Raw genomic sequence first — 14,835 nt, 5'->3', positions numbered from 1 at the left:
TACTTATGTATGCATAAGTTAAATTTAAATCAATTCAACTTGAATAATGGAATTACAAGCAATGGAGATTGCTCAACATATAGCATCAAAATAAAACCCATGGACTTAGGAACAAGCCAAATGAAATTACAGGACATGAAGAACATGAATCCCCAATTATCAGATTGAAAGAGTAGGTACAATGACCATGTTCTTTGTGTCCACAAACAGTTGGATACATGGTATACTCTCACAGATTAATAATAGAGAACGTGGGTTGCTGATCTTGATAACAATCGACTTCCATTCTCATATGCAGTTTACTATCCTGGAGGCCGGCCAATGACACGCGACTCAGACATAACTCAGAGCACAGGCTTCCAAGACAGTCAACTCTCATAACCACAGTCGACTATCTTCGAAGTCAGCTAGTTCATATCATTAATGTGAGATTCCGAACCATGAATTTGAATTCCACCTCCTCAAGCTAAATCTGAGAGTTAGTAGAATTGATCGAAACAAAAATTGTGGCTAATTACACGACGAGCTACGAAATGCATAGAGAATTCACATGATTGAAGAATTGGGTATTCACCTACCGAAAAAAAAAGGATTGGATGTTCAGAAACGAGATGAAATATGACTTGAAGTAGGAGCTGCGGGAGAGAATCAGGCAGTGGAGGTGGTAAGTGGAGCCCATGGCGTGGACGACGATGACAAAGAAGGCACCGGAGCTAAAGCCCTCCATCTAGATGTGGTCACAGAGGGAGGTGAGGTTGCAGTCGAGGCTGCGGAGCTCGCTGCTGCTCTGATCATTGTCGGGCTTACTACACGAGGAAGTCAGGGTTCCTAACTTTTGCGCGGGAGGGAACTTCTCGTCGCCGAAACTGAATAGCTTCACGGGAGGGGACGCTGGCGGGCAGGAGGCGAAAAAAGAAGATGAAGGACATGACAATGAAGGTATGGAGAGTGTCGAGAGGATTTTGTAGCACTCGACGAAGTTGATGAAGGGCTTGTCAGCTAAGAGGAAGAGGAAGGAAGATGGTGAGGTTGCGAAGGAGAAGGGGGGCCATGGTTGTGGGTCCCCCTGAACTCCATAAATTAATAAAGAATAATTGAAAGGAGACTGACTACTTGAATTACCGGTGTGCATTCTCAATCCTTGGATCAAAATTAATAGATATAATGGCTTCAACAGATGCACGGAAATGTCAGTGACGGAACGTAAGAATTTTCGAAGAAATCACAACTTATCATGCACTTATTTAATGCGCTAGCTAGTGCCCATTCATAGAAAGATAATGTAAACAATATGAAAGAAAAAAACAAATAAAATGTACATTCTTTTATTATTCGGTTGATAAAATAATCATACCAATATATAAAGGGAGAGATAAAACTTTCTATTTCACTTTTACTTTTTCAAAATATCCATAGCATATAAATTTTTATTTATAACAACTATTATATGAGAGTTAAAAAAGTAAAATCACAAAAAATAATCATCCATTTTTAAACCTACTCCTCATCTATTTTCTCCTCCCCCCCCCTCTCTCCCTCTTCTTCATTCTCTCTCTCTCTTTCTTTCTTTTCTAAACTCTCATTCAATTTTATGATTTCTCTTATTTCCTTAATTACTTATTAATTAATATTTTTAATATAAGGTTTTCATTTTAATAAATAAATTTATTTGCATTTTTATATTTAGAAATTTTATGTAGCACAGGTGGTTTTCTAGTTTCATTTTTGGATTACTAAGGAGACCGGTTGACAATACAATGAAATATAAATCATAATAACTAATAAATGGGCACAGGTACTCTCACTGAATATTGAACTTGAAACTTTTTAATTACTAAGTGGGAGCCCGAGCAACTCGGAGAGCTCGAGTTGCTTTGCGAGCGCTCGAGCCAGATCAACTTGAGGGCAGTCAGAAAAGTGGCTTGGTTTCGCTGGAGGTAGAAATCTGACAGCGGCGACTATGGAGGGGTGGCCGCAATGGCCAGCGGAGGGGCTGCAGAGGACTAGCAGTAGGGAAGGAGCCAGACATTATGCTCGGCAGGGCAAAATATCAATCAAGGAAGATATTATATTTAAATTACGAACATTTTTTTATTCAATTTTAAAATTTTAAATTGTTAATAAATATTTAAAGATGTTATTATATTAGAAAAGAGTGAAAAGAATAATTTCTCACTTTTACTTAAAATTTCTAAAACTCAATATTCAAATACAAATTCTATCCTTCTTCGTTAGAGGGGGCAAGACAAGAAATCTTTTTTTTTTTTTGGTAGATAAAAATTCTTAATATATACAATGAGATTCTTAATTGTCAAACAGAAGGGGCATTTGATAATTTTTATTATATTAACCATTCAAATTCGGTCCGTCTATTAAGAAGTAAGATTTTGAAAATATAATCAATATATTTAAGGGTACTTTCAAAGCACCTATTATGTACGGACATTTTCGATTAAGTCCAAGGAGGTAGAACACTGTTATTCGGTCCGTTCTATATATTAATCCTATTCATATCCATAATAGCGACTATAATCGGATCAGAAACAAAGTGATGTGGTATTTCTACTACGGCCAACCAAATACAGCTTCAACATGCTGTGACGAATAAAGGGAAATTAATGGGGTAAATTACAAAAAACAAATGTAAAAAGTCTCAATTTTGTCATAAATTTTATATTATAACAAAAAAAATTACATATTTCGATAATCGTCTCATATTTAGCATCTGTTACTATCATGTTAAGATTTCAATGTATTTGTCTATGTGGACTTTATGAGAATCACCAAATTTGCACATCATTTGATCGTCGTCTCTTTTCTTAACAAAATAACCTCAGTTTTCATAAAAGTCTCAGTTTTATTCTAGATTTTGATTTGTAATTTAAAAAAAAATACATGTCACCACTCCGTTTTGGTCCATCGACTCTAGAAGAGAACATCAACAATATTATTGACTACTATTCGAAAACTATTACAGAAGAATACCCAGCAAACCCCGGGTTATTATTCACAGCCGGGTCAGTCATGTCAATCGGACGGCCTTGAAAGCAATGCACAGAGGATCGCAGTATGAGGAAAATTCGAAATTGACAACCTAGCGTGGTCAGAAGGAGAAGGAGCAAAATCGTCATTTTTGTCATCTATCGGTGGGAAATAACCTTGTTGACCCGGCTATGAATAGTAACCCGGGGTTTGCTGGGTCTTCTTCTATAATAGTTTCCAAGTTATAGTCGGGAATGCTGTTGATGTTCTCTCCTAAAGCCGATAGACCAAACGCGATGCTGACATGTATTTTTTTAAAATTACAAATCAAAATCTAAAATAAAATTGAGACTTTTATGAAAACTCAAGTTATTTTTGTAAAGAAAATAGAAGATGATCAAATGATGTGCAAATTTGGTGGGTCCTATAAAGTCCACATAAACAAATAGACGGAAATCTTAATATGATAGTAATGGAAGTCAAATCTGAGACGATTATCAAAACATGTAGTTTTTTGTTACAAAGTAAAATTTATGACAAAACTGAAAATTTTTATAAAATTTAGTTTTTTTTTTGTAATTTATCCAATTTAATACAATACAATTTTCATATAAACAAATTACATATAATCTCAAGATAGCATTGTCAATATTTACATGATTATGTCAAGTTTCATTTCCAAAGGAGTCTTGCAAAAGAACATCCGAAAAAAAAAAGTGATTGATCACAAAATTGCAGGTTCTTTCCCACTAAAATGGAAAATATAATCCCAAGATCACAAAAATTTCCAAAGTTGACACTGGGGACCTTCCTTACAGGGAAACAAACAAAATACCCTTGCTAGATTTCCGATTTTCAGCTGAAGTAGACCATACGAACATAGTTTCCTTTTATTTATCTCAGCATAACCGGACTCGAGTTGTGTTAATATGTTTATAAATTTAATTAGGAGTGCAAAATGAGCCAACCCAAGCCCTAGTCTAGGAGGATTGAGCACGACTCGATCATTTTCTCAGGAACTTGAGCTTGAGCTGGTTAAGGCTGGACATATGAGCTGAACCTCGGCTCACTATACAAATCGGAGGTGGCTCAGCTCTGTGAAGCGTAAGAGCTCGGGCTCAACTGTGCTTGAGTTCGAGCTCTTATAGGCTTGAATGTGCTCGAGCTTTTACGGGTCGAGCTCATTTAGACTCATTACAAAACCGATAATAGTTATGGCCCTATGGGACTACTCATATATACCTGCGACTATATGTATACGTGTGTGTGTAAAATAATAAAACTCGATTAGGCTAGCGAGCTTCTTATGCCGAATATTGTTGAGCTCGAGCTTGACTCATGAACTGGCAAATTTGACTCGAGATCGATAAAATTATGTCGAATTCGAGCTTTCATCGAGTTGAACTTGAAGGGTCCGCATATGATATCATCCTACCTGCAACCCTACTCTCTCAAGTTTACTGAAGTTATTATTATTATTATTTTGCTTAGGGCTAAATCTCCAAACCTTGAAACACTGGGTACCTGAAGTGCAAAGAATGAAAAGATGAGGGAGCTATTATTGAATAAAAGGGTGTGTTTGCCAATTTTTTATCCAATTCGACTGTAGAGAGATCGAACCGATTAGAGAGCATAGACTTCCGAGTTCCTTAGCCGCGTCTTCTGAGAACTCCGAAAGCATTTTCTCTCCGATTTCTCAGTCTATCGGTCTTTGATTTTCCCGGGAAAATCCCCGCCGGCGATGTTGGAGAAGATCGGGCTCCCGGCGAAGCCTTCGTTTCGAGGCAACAATTGGGTGGTGGACTCATCTCATTGCCAGGGATGTTCTTCTCAGTTCACCTTCATCAATCGCAAGGTTCGTTCGATGCTCTCCCTCTAATCCCCTCTCCTCCCTCACTTTTCCAATCGATTATCGTTCTATGTAATGTTCTTGCCCACGGAGCGAAAATTAGTCATTGAATAATCGGCTTTGCGAACCGGGTTTCCCTGATCACACGGGAACAAGTGAGAATCAATTTGACCGACGTAATGTCTTTTCCAATTCTTCCAGCATCACTGCCGGAGATGTGGAGGCTTGTTCTGTAACAGCTGCACCCAGCAGAGGATGGTTTTACGAGGGCAGGGCGATTCCCCAGTTCGCATATGCGATCCCTGCAAGAAGTTAGAGGAGGCTGCGAGATTCGAGCTTCGACATGGACACCGGACTAGAGCCGGCAAAGGTACTTTTTATTAAGTTTTTGTAGGTACCCCTTAATCATTGATCGGGTCTCCAACAGTTTGCTTCATGCCTTTTTAGTGGCAGTTAGATCCGCCGCTCCAATTTGTACGTGTATCTGGGAGCCTAACATCCAGCAAAGTTCGTAAAATTGATGCTTTGATAGTTTGAAGCTTCAAATTTCAGTAGTAACGAGAAGAATGAGGTGAATGTGTATATGCAAACGCACGCATGTGTTACTGCTTTGGCATGATCTGCGGTTTACTTGGTTAGCTTTTCTGGACTTCTGATTTGTTCGTGGTGGCACTACTTGTGGTAATTGATGCTTCCATATAATGTTTCTCTGTGTTGGTGAGGTGCTTATTGAATCCATGAGGTGGAGTCGGGTGGTTGCATTTTGACAATGGGTGCTTCGAAAGAGGATTTACTTTTTCTAAACTCAATCCCATTGCCATCTTTGTCGAATGGAAGCTGAGAAAATGTATCATCTTCTTTTCTGCTATAGGCCAAACTATGATGCCAACATGCAAATATTGTGTTTCATATGCCAGCATTGGAATACAGTGATGGGTTCGCCTTGTGTTGTTGGAATCACTACCCTTCCTAATATCACCTTCCCTTTGATATCTATATCTTTGTGGATTTGTTGCATGCTCTTTTGTGCAAACTGCACCAAGCCCTTCCTTTTTCTATGGATAAGATTGGTGCAACTTTTTTCTGATAAAAAAGAACTAAACCCTAAACCCTATTATTACTTTTTGCTGCAGGCTCTTCCAGATCAGCTCCAAAAAATGAAGATGAAGTTTTGGCCCAGATTTTAGCTTCTGATACGAAAGGGTCCTCTTCATCCAGGTCCTCTTATCCTGATCAAGAAGATTCAACTCTGGATAGGACAGCAAGTGCTTCTAGCTTTAGTGAGGAATCATCTACTACTAGTGCTCTCAGTGAGATGGGATCTTCGACCCCTGAAGAACTCCGTCAACAAGCTTCAGATGAGAAAAATAAGTATAGAGTTCTTAAAGGAGAACGTAAGCCCGAGGAAGCCCTGAAGGCCTTTAAGAGGGGGAAGGAGCTAGAGAGACAGGCTGATGCTTTGGAGTTGTATTTACGGAAAAACCGCAAGAAGGCTGCTTTTCCTGCTGGGAATATGAGTGAGAACCCAAATCCAAACCCCACAGGAGATGGCAGCACGAAATCTCGCCGGCAGAATCGCTCTCGAGGGGGAACTGATACTGGAAAGGATGACCTTATGTCTGAACTCAAAGAATTAGGATGGTCCGAAGCGGACCTTCATACTGAAGAAAAGAAATCAGGAAATATGAGCATAGAGGGAGAACTCTCCACCCTTCTTGGAGAAGTCTCTGATAAGACAAACATAAATAAGGGAAACCGAGGTATAGGTAGGACAGAAGTAACTGCTCATAAAAGAAAGGCTCTTTTGTTGAAGCGTGAAGGGAAGCTTGCTGAAGCCAAGGAAGAGTTGAAGAAGGCCAAGCTGTTGGAAAAGCAAGCTGAAGAGCAAGAAATTTTGGGCGGGGCCGGGGATTCTTCAGATGATGAGTTTTCTGATTTGATCCGTAGTATGGATGAGAACAAGCAAGAAAATTTCTCTTCTGCTCGAGAACATAACCACTTTAATGGACTAATTGGTGTTGGGAACATTGACAATATTGGTGCAGATCTTAATTTTGAAGTCACAGAGGAGGACATGGAGGATCCTGATCTTTCTGCTACTTTAAAATCCTTAGGATGGGCTGAAGAGTCTAATCAAAATGATGGTTTTCCTTCTGTCAGTGAGGTTTCTCGGGAAAATCGAGCTGCCAGGGTTTCTAATGCACCTTCATCTTCTGCAATTCAAGGTCCTTCTGCAACTGTGGTTCAGAAACCAAGAAGAAGCAAAGCTGAGATACAGAGGGAGCTCTTGGGCTTGAAGAGGAAGGCTCTCACTCTAAGACGAGAAGGTATGGCCGAGGAGGCAGAGGAAGTGTTGAAAGCTGCAAAGGGACTAGAGGATGAGATTGCGGAGCTGGATGCCCCAAAGGACAAACCTACTAGAATTGAGCCTCCAGTTAATAGTTCTGTGGAAGAAGTTAATGAAGAAGAAGAGGTAACAGAAAATGATCTGCAGGATCCTTCATTACTTGGGATGTTAAAGGATTTGGGCTGGAAGGACGAGGAACAACAGAAAGCAGTAAAACTGCAAGACCAGTCCTCAAGATCTGCCGTGTCTGACCCATCTGAAATTGTTGTTCAATCAAAAGGGGCTATCGGGGTCCCAAGAAGCAAAGCAAAGATTCAGAGAGAGCTCCTGGGCCTGAAAAGGAAAGCACTTGAGCTTCGACGTAAAGGGGAGATAGACGAGGCCGAAGAAATTCTGAGGCAGGCAAAGGTTTTAGAAGCAGAAATGGAAGAACTCGAGGCGGCATCAAGGGTGCAAGAGCCAATTGTTTCCGAAGAAAAGAAAGCAGAGAGTTTGAGATTGGTTGCTGCAAATGACATTGCTGAGGATGCAGTTAAAGCAAGACGAGTTAGTTCCATTCCTGAAAGAATCCAGAGCATCGGAACCACCGAAACATTGATGGAAGAGTTGAGTGTGCCCGCCAATAGAGCTCAGGGAAATGCATCAGTTCAGGTGACAGACTTGTTGACAGGGGATGATGATTGGACGATTCCACAAGTACATGATCAAAAGCCAGTGGATAAAATGGATTCTGCTGCTGCACACCCTCTTGCTCACCCTAACACTCAAAATAGTCCCGTGAAGAGTTCTCCAGAGAAAGAGATAAGCGCAGAGAAGAGACCCCAAGTTCTAGAAACTAATGTGGTTCAGGAAACTGCTCATCAGAAAGCACTTAGCCCCCTGAAGCAAGAGATCTTAGAGCACAAGAAGAGAGCAGTTGCTTTGAAGAGGGAAGGAAGACTTGCGGAAGCTAGGGAAGAACTGAAGAGGGCGAAGCTATTGGAGAAGAGTCTCGATGAAGGGAAACCTCAGCCTCAGCCTAGTGTCACCTTAACTTCTTCATCATCCACTGTTCCATCTGTGCGGGAGAAGGAGCAGGACCCATCAGCACCAGCTCCTAAACAGCTGTCTGGTAGGGAACGTTTCAAGATCCAGCAGGAATCCCTAGGTCACAAGCGGCAGGCCCTGAAACTGCGGAAGGAAGGGAGAATTCAAGAAGCAGAAGCAGAATTTGAACTAGCCAAGGCTCTAGAGGCTCAATTGGAGGAGTCAGGACCAAACGATACAGGTAAATCATCTTCGGAGCGAGCTGATGATGTGGGAGTTGAGGATCTTCTTGATCCTGAACTCATGTCTGCACTGAGAGCTATCGGAATAGAGGGCCCTAGTACTGCTTCACAAATCCCAGATAAGCCGAAACCAGAGCCAGTGAAAGTGAATGCTGGAAGAAGTGATAATAGTAGCAGCTCGAACAAAGAGAGAAGTCAGCTGGAAGAAGAAATAAGGGCAGAAAAAGTGAAGGCATTAAACTTGAAACGCTCAGGAAAACAAGGAGAGGCCTTGGACGCTCTGAGGCGTGCCAAGTTGCTCGAGAAGAAGTTGGATGCTTAGGCATCACAATAATTTGGAGCATCTGAAGCATCAAACTTCTCTGAACAGTAATTGAGGTAACTATGCTGGAAATCATGCTTGTTATGATATAACTATAAACAGAGCCCTTTCCCTTACCTTTTCCTTTTCTCCCTATAACACGAAAAGTATCACAGTAAAATTTTCGGCATTTGGAATATGTATAACCAGTCAAATAAATACGAGAAAATCTAGTAACTTGCAAATGAAATTAACAGTTAGAAATTTTTTCTACAGAGTGATTTTGCAGTTTTGACATTACTGTAGCTTCTTTTTTTTTGGCCAGATACATTAATGCAGCTTAAGAAAAGCTAGGTAGTGAAATAAGCTGGTTGGTTCATTATATTTGTTTTGAGCTATGGAAAGATAGAAAAGCCCTTTAAACTATGATTGGTGGTACAATTTAATTAATTTTTTCTTGGTCTGCGGATTCTTGCAAGTAATGTAAAATCATTTTAAATGGGAAGATCCGTATTGCTTTTCGCTTCCCTTGGTTTGAATTCTGTCCCTGATGAACTGTTCTTCGAAAAGTATAAAGTAATTTTAAAGTTATCGGGAAAGTGAAGTAAATTTTAATCGACTTATTTGATGAGCTTTACAATTTGTATTGACTTCTCAGACGGCTGTGAACACTCATTAAGTTGTCAACTGATGCAGGAATTACGCCATAGTGCGGTTGGGGTTATTGGCTCTTTCTTTGAACTTACCAGTAAATACGAATCTCCAGAAACCAACACAATGACATCACCATTGGTCCAAGCATGAAGAAATTATCATTTGACTAATCTTTTACCGGAACGGAATGGCTAGATCGGGATACGAGTGGGAAAATTGGGTCAGGCTGGTCTCTTTCCTTGTCAAATGCACGAGCATTAGTTACTGTGCAGGGGACTTTGGCAGTTTTATTTGTAACTTATACGTATTGGAGAACTGGAGGGCATTAACTCAATGCTTGTTTCAGCAATTGTTGTCACTGATACGCGGGAGGTGACGATATTGATTTTGCGATCAATTCCTCTGTCAAGTTGCTTGTAAACTTGAACACATCAAATATGCTCTTCTGCTTCATCTGAGAAGTGAAATGGCAAAATTGATCAATGCATATACTTGCTGGAGCTGAAATAAGAACATCCTTGTTTAGCCTCAGGTTCTATTCTACCGAATCTCTTAAGATCATATGATAAAACTTTGGAAAAGAACAATCAGAAGGAAAGTATCCAAGAAATGAAAGAGACGCACAACAAATGTTATGAGGCACTTGATGTTTGAACTCGAAGTCATCACGGTTAGCCGAACTCAAGAGTAAGTTCAACAGTTCCGATTTGATTTCAAGGAACCAGAGCATGCCTCAAGGTTCCATTGTCATAATTCTTTACACGTTTGAGATTTCATATATGTACAGACTAGAAACGGCACACAACAAGAGTTGCCACGGCTAAGCCGATATATAGTTTACGCAGCAGGATCTTTATGAATACAATTAAAAGAGATTTTCCTCGCATTTACAGACAGGTGACTTTCGAGGCAAAACTTGAGAACCAAAAGGAGCCCTACCGAATATCTGCAAGCAGAACCTCCATAAATTCCTGTCACCGAGACTTCATAACCCTAATCCTACCTGCAAAAGAGATGGACAAATCTGTTGGCAGATGTCTGAAAAAATCGGGAGAGGGTGCACCGAAAGAAATATATACGTAATGTCAACCAGCATAGCTCAAGAAGTCTAGTATCTATTTTCATGCAGACCAGGAAAAAAAAAATATTGCCAAACATTTTTAACAGCCTCTCTCGTTTTTCCATATCTCCTAGAAGTTTTTCTGATTCTTCACATAATGAAAACAAGTCACACTGAGATATCTGAAAAAATAGCATAAGCATTTCAGCGAAGTTCAGACAAACAACAAAATAAGAACTTTGCAAGCAACATAGCAATTGCAGCATTAGAAACAAAGGATTATGACAGAGAATGGGTTTTTCAGAAATTCTCCACAAAAAATGAAATTCAATTCGATCAACTACAAGATAAGTAGGATGACCTATGAGAACCGAGATGCAAAATCTCACTTATCCAGGGAACATGACAGTAACATATGCTTCAGATGATAGATAACTCCAACAACTTGTACAAACCTTGTCCTAGTTGCTGAACTGATATTATTCGAAATTTGCGGAGGTTGCATAATCTTTATCTATCCTATGTTAAAAAGATAGACAAGGACACAAATAAACCAGGATCCTGCTTCTCAACAAAGCTCAGCCCTCAACACAAACATATATTGATACTTAACCCTTGTAACAAATCGAACGAGCTGGAGTTAGAAGATATACAAGACAAGGGCACATTATAAAAGGCCCCTGAATAGTAAGTCAGCGGATTCTCATCATAGAAATGTAGAAATATTGCTGACAGCATATATAACTCGACCATATTGCTCACGAAATCAGACAGCTAAACAAGATAAGCATCACATGATCAATAGCAAAGCAAAGCGGAGAAGCAATTAATAGGGGCGAAAACTAAAACTATTCCCAATTTAGATAAACATAAGTTTACTCTAAAATCACAGAATGTCTACTTTACCTAATCGAAGCACAATCTCCGAACAGCACTGCACAATATTACTATTCCGCACCTTCCCCAAAAATAAGCAATCAAGCAACAAATTAGAACCTTCTCTTTGTTTTACCACTACACATGTTAATTACATAAGAGTGGTTTCCCTGTCCAATCATCGGGCACACCATAGTCAAGGCTGAGCTCCGTCAGTGGGGGAATATTCTCTAGTGCGAACAACATCAAGTGCGGGAACGAGATGTTGCTGTGGTCATAGAGAACGTTCTGCACCAATAAGTTTGGCCTCTGACTATGACTAACATAGCAGGCCACATTCCTCATCTTCGACACATCCATTGCAAAATCCAAGGGAGGGATCGTGGGGAAAACAGGGCATTCTAATTCGGGAAAGACTTTGGACAAGTCTCCCCACTCCTCCCATTTAGGGGTAAACCTATTCGGGTACACCAATCTATCTCCATTCATGGAGAAGATCTGGGCTTGCTCCCTTGTGAGAATAACCCCTGTATATTCGCATATAAAAGCGCCCGCCTGTATCAGGTCCAAGGACCTCACAGCCCATCCTGTTTCTCTAGACCGGAATATTTCCAATCGAAGCTTCATCCCCCTCTGTGCCACACGGTTCCGACAGTTAGGGGGGCACATGCAGTGGGGCCCGCACTCGAACACCACAGGCTTCCCCTTCACTAGAAGCCCAGTCGTATCATAAGGGAACGTTCCCCCATTCTTTGCAATGCACAAGCAGTCCTGCCTACAACCCGTCTCACACACACATCCCGTCCCACTCCTGCTCTGTTGGTGCACGAACGGAGGGAACACAGTCTTAGGTAAATACTCATAATACATGGGCTCATCATCTCTATCTATATCATTGAACAAAAACACCGGAACATTCTGGGTCCCTCTCGAGAGGTCCAGAGATAAATAACCGACTGGTCTGATCAGTAAAGGCCTAGTCTTGAGGCTCTTGGCGAGCTTAAGAGTCACGCTGCCCATCCCAGGCTGCCCATCCATTCTCTCCAGCTTATACTTGTAAACCCCAAAACCCGACCGCCCTACATCAAACCAACAGTTGGTAATCCTATACAACCCATCATACACATAGACCATGTGCACCCCAGCGGAATAGTACTTGATCCCTCTAATGACCCTCACTTCAATTCCGTAATGCATACTTCTCTCTAGGGCTAAGTTCCCGCCCTCTAATTTTTGGTTTGCGCATTGGTGGTTGAACCGATCCTGCCCGCCGTGGCCAGTATATGTGATCACCTCCCCAGCATCCTCGTCATCCTCGTACCCGCCCGATACGATAATGCTGGTGGCGATTGGCTCCCCATTGGAGCTCTCTCGGGCCGTCACATAGTCAATCCCAGCCTGGGTCTGGCCGTGGAGCCCAATAACACAGAGCTCCATTCGGTAGAAGAAGATGTCACCCACGTGGATCCCCGGTATGGGGCCCACAATGCGCTTGTCGCGGTTGATCCACAGCCCATGCGTCCGCATCATGGTTGCGGCCGTGAAGTTGCCCCGGACCCGTCCGGAGAGCACACGGAGTCCGTTATAGATCATGAGCGTCCGCCGCACCTGATCACGGTAGAACGCGACGTCCTCAGGCCCGAGGTCCAGAACCCTCACCAGCTCAGCCGAGCGACGGTACTTGCGGTAGCTCGCGCTCCGGGATAAGGCGAGCTGCCGGTTGTTGTTCTCCACCGGAGGAGCCGGCGGGGGCAGTGGCAGGGGAGCCTCAGCCGGAACGATAGCCAGCGCGTTCGCATTGGCCGGGCGGTTGTCCATCGTGACGTCACCATCGTTGTCATCGTCTCGGGGGGTGCCGGCAGCCTCGGCCTCGGCCTCAGCGGCGGCAAAGGCATGGCGGAAGAGCTCGGAGACGCGGTGGAACTCGGCGTAGACGTCGGCATTGGGGGCGTCAGAGAGGGTGGGGGTATGAGGGGCAAATTGGGGATTTTGAGAGGGTCTAGGGGCATGATTGGAAAATGGGGGGAGTTGAGCTTCCGGCGGAGGAGGAGGACGAGGGGCTGCTTCCGGCTGGTGGGTGTGGAGGAGCTCGTCAAATGGCTCCGATTTGGGCTCGATTTTGGGGGCGAGGAGGGCGGTGGTGGAGGAGGAGGAGGTGGTGGGGGTGATGGGGGGGTCAGGAAGGAGGTTGAGATCTATGAGGGAGCTCATTGTGGAGAGGAGGAGGAGGAGGAGAAGAAGAGGAGTATGGAGGTCTGTGAAGAGAGGAGCTGAGCTGATTTCATGGCTGATTTCATTGCAGAGCTCAAGAAATTGTGAGAGTGAAGGGAGGAAGGTGAGATCAGAAGGAAGAGAAGAGAGATGGGGAAAGAAACTGTCTTCTTCTCTGCAGTGTGGACTCAACTTTCCATACAAGAGGGCTCATTTGTTCCTAAGCCATTTACTGCCTTTTTTTTATTTTATTTGTCTCTCTTCTTTTATTACTTCAATTAATATATTTATATATAGTTAATTAAAAAACCCTCTTAACCACTCACAAGATTATATAATTGTAATTTCAACCGCCCGAACGATTATCTCGTGATCTCATAAAAAAAAATTAATTTTATTTTAGTGGATATATAGTATGTTGTAAGACATGTGATCGGGTAAATTAATGTCATTTCATTTTCTAGTTATTCGGCTATGATGGATTAAATTTTAGGATTCTAGGATTTTCATGAAACATGAGCGCTGCACGGAGAAAATCTCATATGGGTATCACATAAATTTCAAATCTATGTAGCTATTCTTTTCGGAAAAAAATTGAAAAAGAAAATAGCTTTCAAATCAGAATAAATTTTAATTTTTTTATCATTTTTAGGTGTATTACATAAATTTCAAATCTATGTGTTGTGAGTATTTCTCCCATGCACATGGTAAGAAGAAAATCTTATGTTGCTCAATTGCATATCATCCTCATATTATTTATATTTATATTTCTATTTATCTCTATTATAAAAACCGAAGACTTTTTAATTTCAATTTCAGTTTTTATTTTTACTCGTGCCTTCTAAATTTTCAGTTACAATGGAGGTCCATAAACCTCAAACAATAAAATAAAAATCCTAATAATAATAAAGTGACACGCATAGTTTCACCACGAACATCGAATATAAAACTTTTTGGTTGCTAGGTAAGAGCATGCACCACTACAATACTCTCTCTTTGATTCATGTCTTCGTAAATTAATCCATCACTCATATCAAATCGAGGATAAAATCATAAATTTTGTAAAAATAATCACTCACACTGTCCACTTTTCTCCCCCTACTTTCTTCCTTAATTTTTCTCTCTTTCTCTTCAACCTTGCCCAAAAATCGCTCTCCCAATTTACTTTTTAAAGGATAAATTGTCTAGAAAAGCACTTATTTTTTATTTTCAAATCCAACATGTACTATAATTTTTTTTTTTGTAAATACATATCGTTTAGGTTTTGTTCCAAATCTAGAATATAAC

The 14,835-nt window shown here is 41.3% G+C and overlaps 2 protein-coding genes across 2 annotated transcripts; one reads left to right on the top strand and one right to left on the bottom strand.

Annotated features, from left to right (window-relative positions):
- The first annotated feature begins 4,591 nt into the window (after window positions 1–4,591).
- On the top strand, window positions 4,592–9,810 carry LOC116192533. Its single transcript, XM_031521107.1, has 4 exons — window positions 4,592–4,837; window positions 5,033–5,201; window positions 5,965–8,824; window positions 9,444–9,810. The coding sequence occupies exons 1-3, from the start codon at window positions 4,724–4,726 to the stop codon at window positions 8,766–8,768; spliced, it is 3,087 nt and encodes a 1,028-aa protein (XP_031376967.1). The 5' UTR covers window positions 4,592–4,723; the 3' UTR covers window positions 8,769–8,824; window positions 9,444–9,810.
- Window positions 9,504–13,768, bottom strand: LOC116192532 (histone-lysine N-methyltransferase family member SUVH2-like). The gene is made up of 3 exons (XM_031521106.1): window positions 11,368–13,768; window positions 10,341–10,404; window positions 9,504–9,855 (listed from the first exon to the last, which is right to left on the bottom strand). The coding sequence occupies exon 1, from the start codon at window positions 13,546–13,548 to the stop codon at window positions 11,485–11,487; it is 2,064 nt and encodes a 687-aa protein (XP_031376966.1). The 5' UTR covers window positions 13,549–13,768; the 3' UTR covers window positions 9,504–9,855; window positions 10,341–10,404; window positions 11,368–11,484.
- Window positions 13,769–14,835: the final 1,067 nt, after the last annotated feature.

This window comes from Punica granatum, chromosome 1 (genome assembly GCF_007655135.1).
Source record: "Punica granatum isolate Tunisia-2019 chromosome 1, ASM765513v2, whole genome shotgun sequence".
NCBI classification, from domain to species: domain Eukaryota; kingdom Viridiplantae; phylum Streptophyta; class Magnoliopsida; order Myrtales; family Lythraceae; genus Punica; species Punica granatum.
The sequence above is the reverse complement of the archived record's forward strand: the minus strand, read 5'-3'. Positions and strand labels throughout refer to the sequence as shown.

Bases quoted from the DNA above. Each gene is read 5' to 3' on its own strand.
- LOC116192533 (XM_031521107.1), top strand. From the start codon at position 4,724: ATGTTGGAGAAGATCGGGCTCCCGGCGAAGCCTTCGTTTCGAGGCAAC. The intron at 4,838-5,032 runs GTTCGTTCGATG...CAATTCTTCCAG, and splicing joins TCACCTTCATCAATCGCAAG to CATCACTGCCGGAGATGTGG. The intron at 5,202-5,964 runs GTACTTTTTATT...TTTTTGCTGCAG, and splicing joins CCGGACTAGAGCCGGCAAAG to GCTCTTCCAGATCAGCTCCA.
- LOC116192532 (XM_031521106.1), bottom strand. From the start codon at position 13,548: ATGAGCTCCCTCATAGATCTCAACCTCCTTCCTGACCCCCCCATCACC.